Here is a 1,153-nt window from a genome sequence, read left to right on the forward strand (position 1 = left end):
TTTAAGGCTGTGGCTAGTCATGCCATCTTTTCTTCTGTCCTAACTCCCAACAACTTAAGAAGCTGTTCTATCAATGTTGAAATCGGACCCAAGATTGACGCAAGAGTTTGCAGAGTATGGGTCATGTTCCTAACCTGGAGTCAATAGAACTGTCAGTTTACACTGGCTTAGTATCTGGCCCAGCAGGATTATGCCATTTTTTGCTTCAAAATCCCCTGAAATTTATTATCTTGCCATTTCAGCTGAAAAAAAAAAAAAAAAAAAAGTGTATTGAATACATGGTATATTTCAATGTCCAGAATTTTCAGTTTGTCCTTGAAAAATTAATTTGTTCCCATGCTTTTTTTATATTTTCTCTTGATCCAGTAAAACAATTACAAATGTCAACTGTGCTATTTACTTACGCACTTACAAGAAAGCGTGTGCCTGAATGTTTTCTTGGACCAGGACCTGAAGACCAAGTTTGTTTTGAACTGTATTAACACCAGTGTAATCTGAGGACATTCAACACCGTATAGGATGAGAATCACTTTTACTTTATTAAAATGTATCTTAGCATGCATATAATTTTAAAGGCTACATTTTTCAGAAGCGCTGCTTGTGATCAGCTGTGTCCTGAAGCCATGCATAAACGTATTCGTAAACCAAAAGCATCACTGCACCACCTGGAAAAAAAGATATTATTTTACTGCATACAAAATTCAAGATTTTCAGGATTCTGTAGAGCATTTGTAGAGTGTAATCTAAACCAGGATATGGCAAAGCCTTATTTGCAAAATGAACAATACTAATAATTCTGTAATTTATTAAAAAATCACCAATTCTTAAACCATACCAATTTTACTTAATATTAGACCATAAAGTTGATGTCAAAAGCTTGTGTATTAAAATCCCCCTCAGTCAGATTTTTCCTAACATTTTCTTAAGATCAAGTTTTTAATATGCATATTTGTGTGTTTGTTTAGTTAGATTTGTCCACGAAAGAGCAACTTGAGTGTCAGAATGACAAAATTTCATCACCAGGGTGATGAAAATGCTTCCACGTAAGACTCAAGAAAGGCCTTCAGCTGTTTTGTTTACCATGTCTAAAGCAGAAGTATTGAAGTATTCATCACAGTATTGAAATGAATATAATCTTCCTGTGCCTGTAGCT

General features: G+C 34.4%; 1 protein-coding gene across 1 annotated transcript in view; it reads right to left on the reverse strand.

Annotated features, from left to right (window-relative positions):
- Positions 1–520: 520 nt before the first annotated feature.
- SLC25A21 (solute carrier family 25 (mitochondrial oxoadipate carrier), member 21) overlaps positions 521–1,153 on the reverse strand; it is a gene marked incomplete at its 5' end in the record, with an annotated part of 27,541 nt that continues 26,908 nt past the window's right edge. Inside the window, one exon of the mRNA XM_010148963.1 lies at positions 521–665. Coding sequence (XP_010147265.1) covers positions 586–665 — 80 coding nt within the window. The remainder of the gene's footprint in view (positions 666–1,153) is intronic.

The sequence above is a fragment of the Eurypyga helias genome, unplaced genomic scaffold, assembly GCF_000690775.1.
Source record: "Eurypyga helias isolate BGI_N326 unplaced genomic scaffold, ASM69077v1 scaffold17653, whole genome shotgun sequence".
Lineage (NCBI taxonomy): Eukaryota > Metazoa > Chordata > Aves > Eurypygiformes > Eurypygidae > Eurypyga > Eurypyga helias.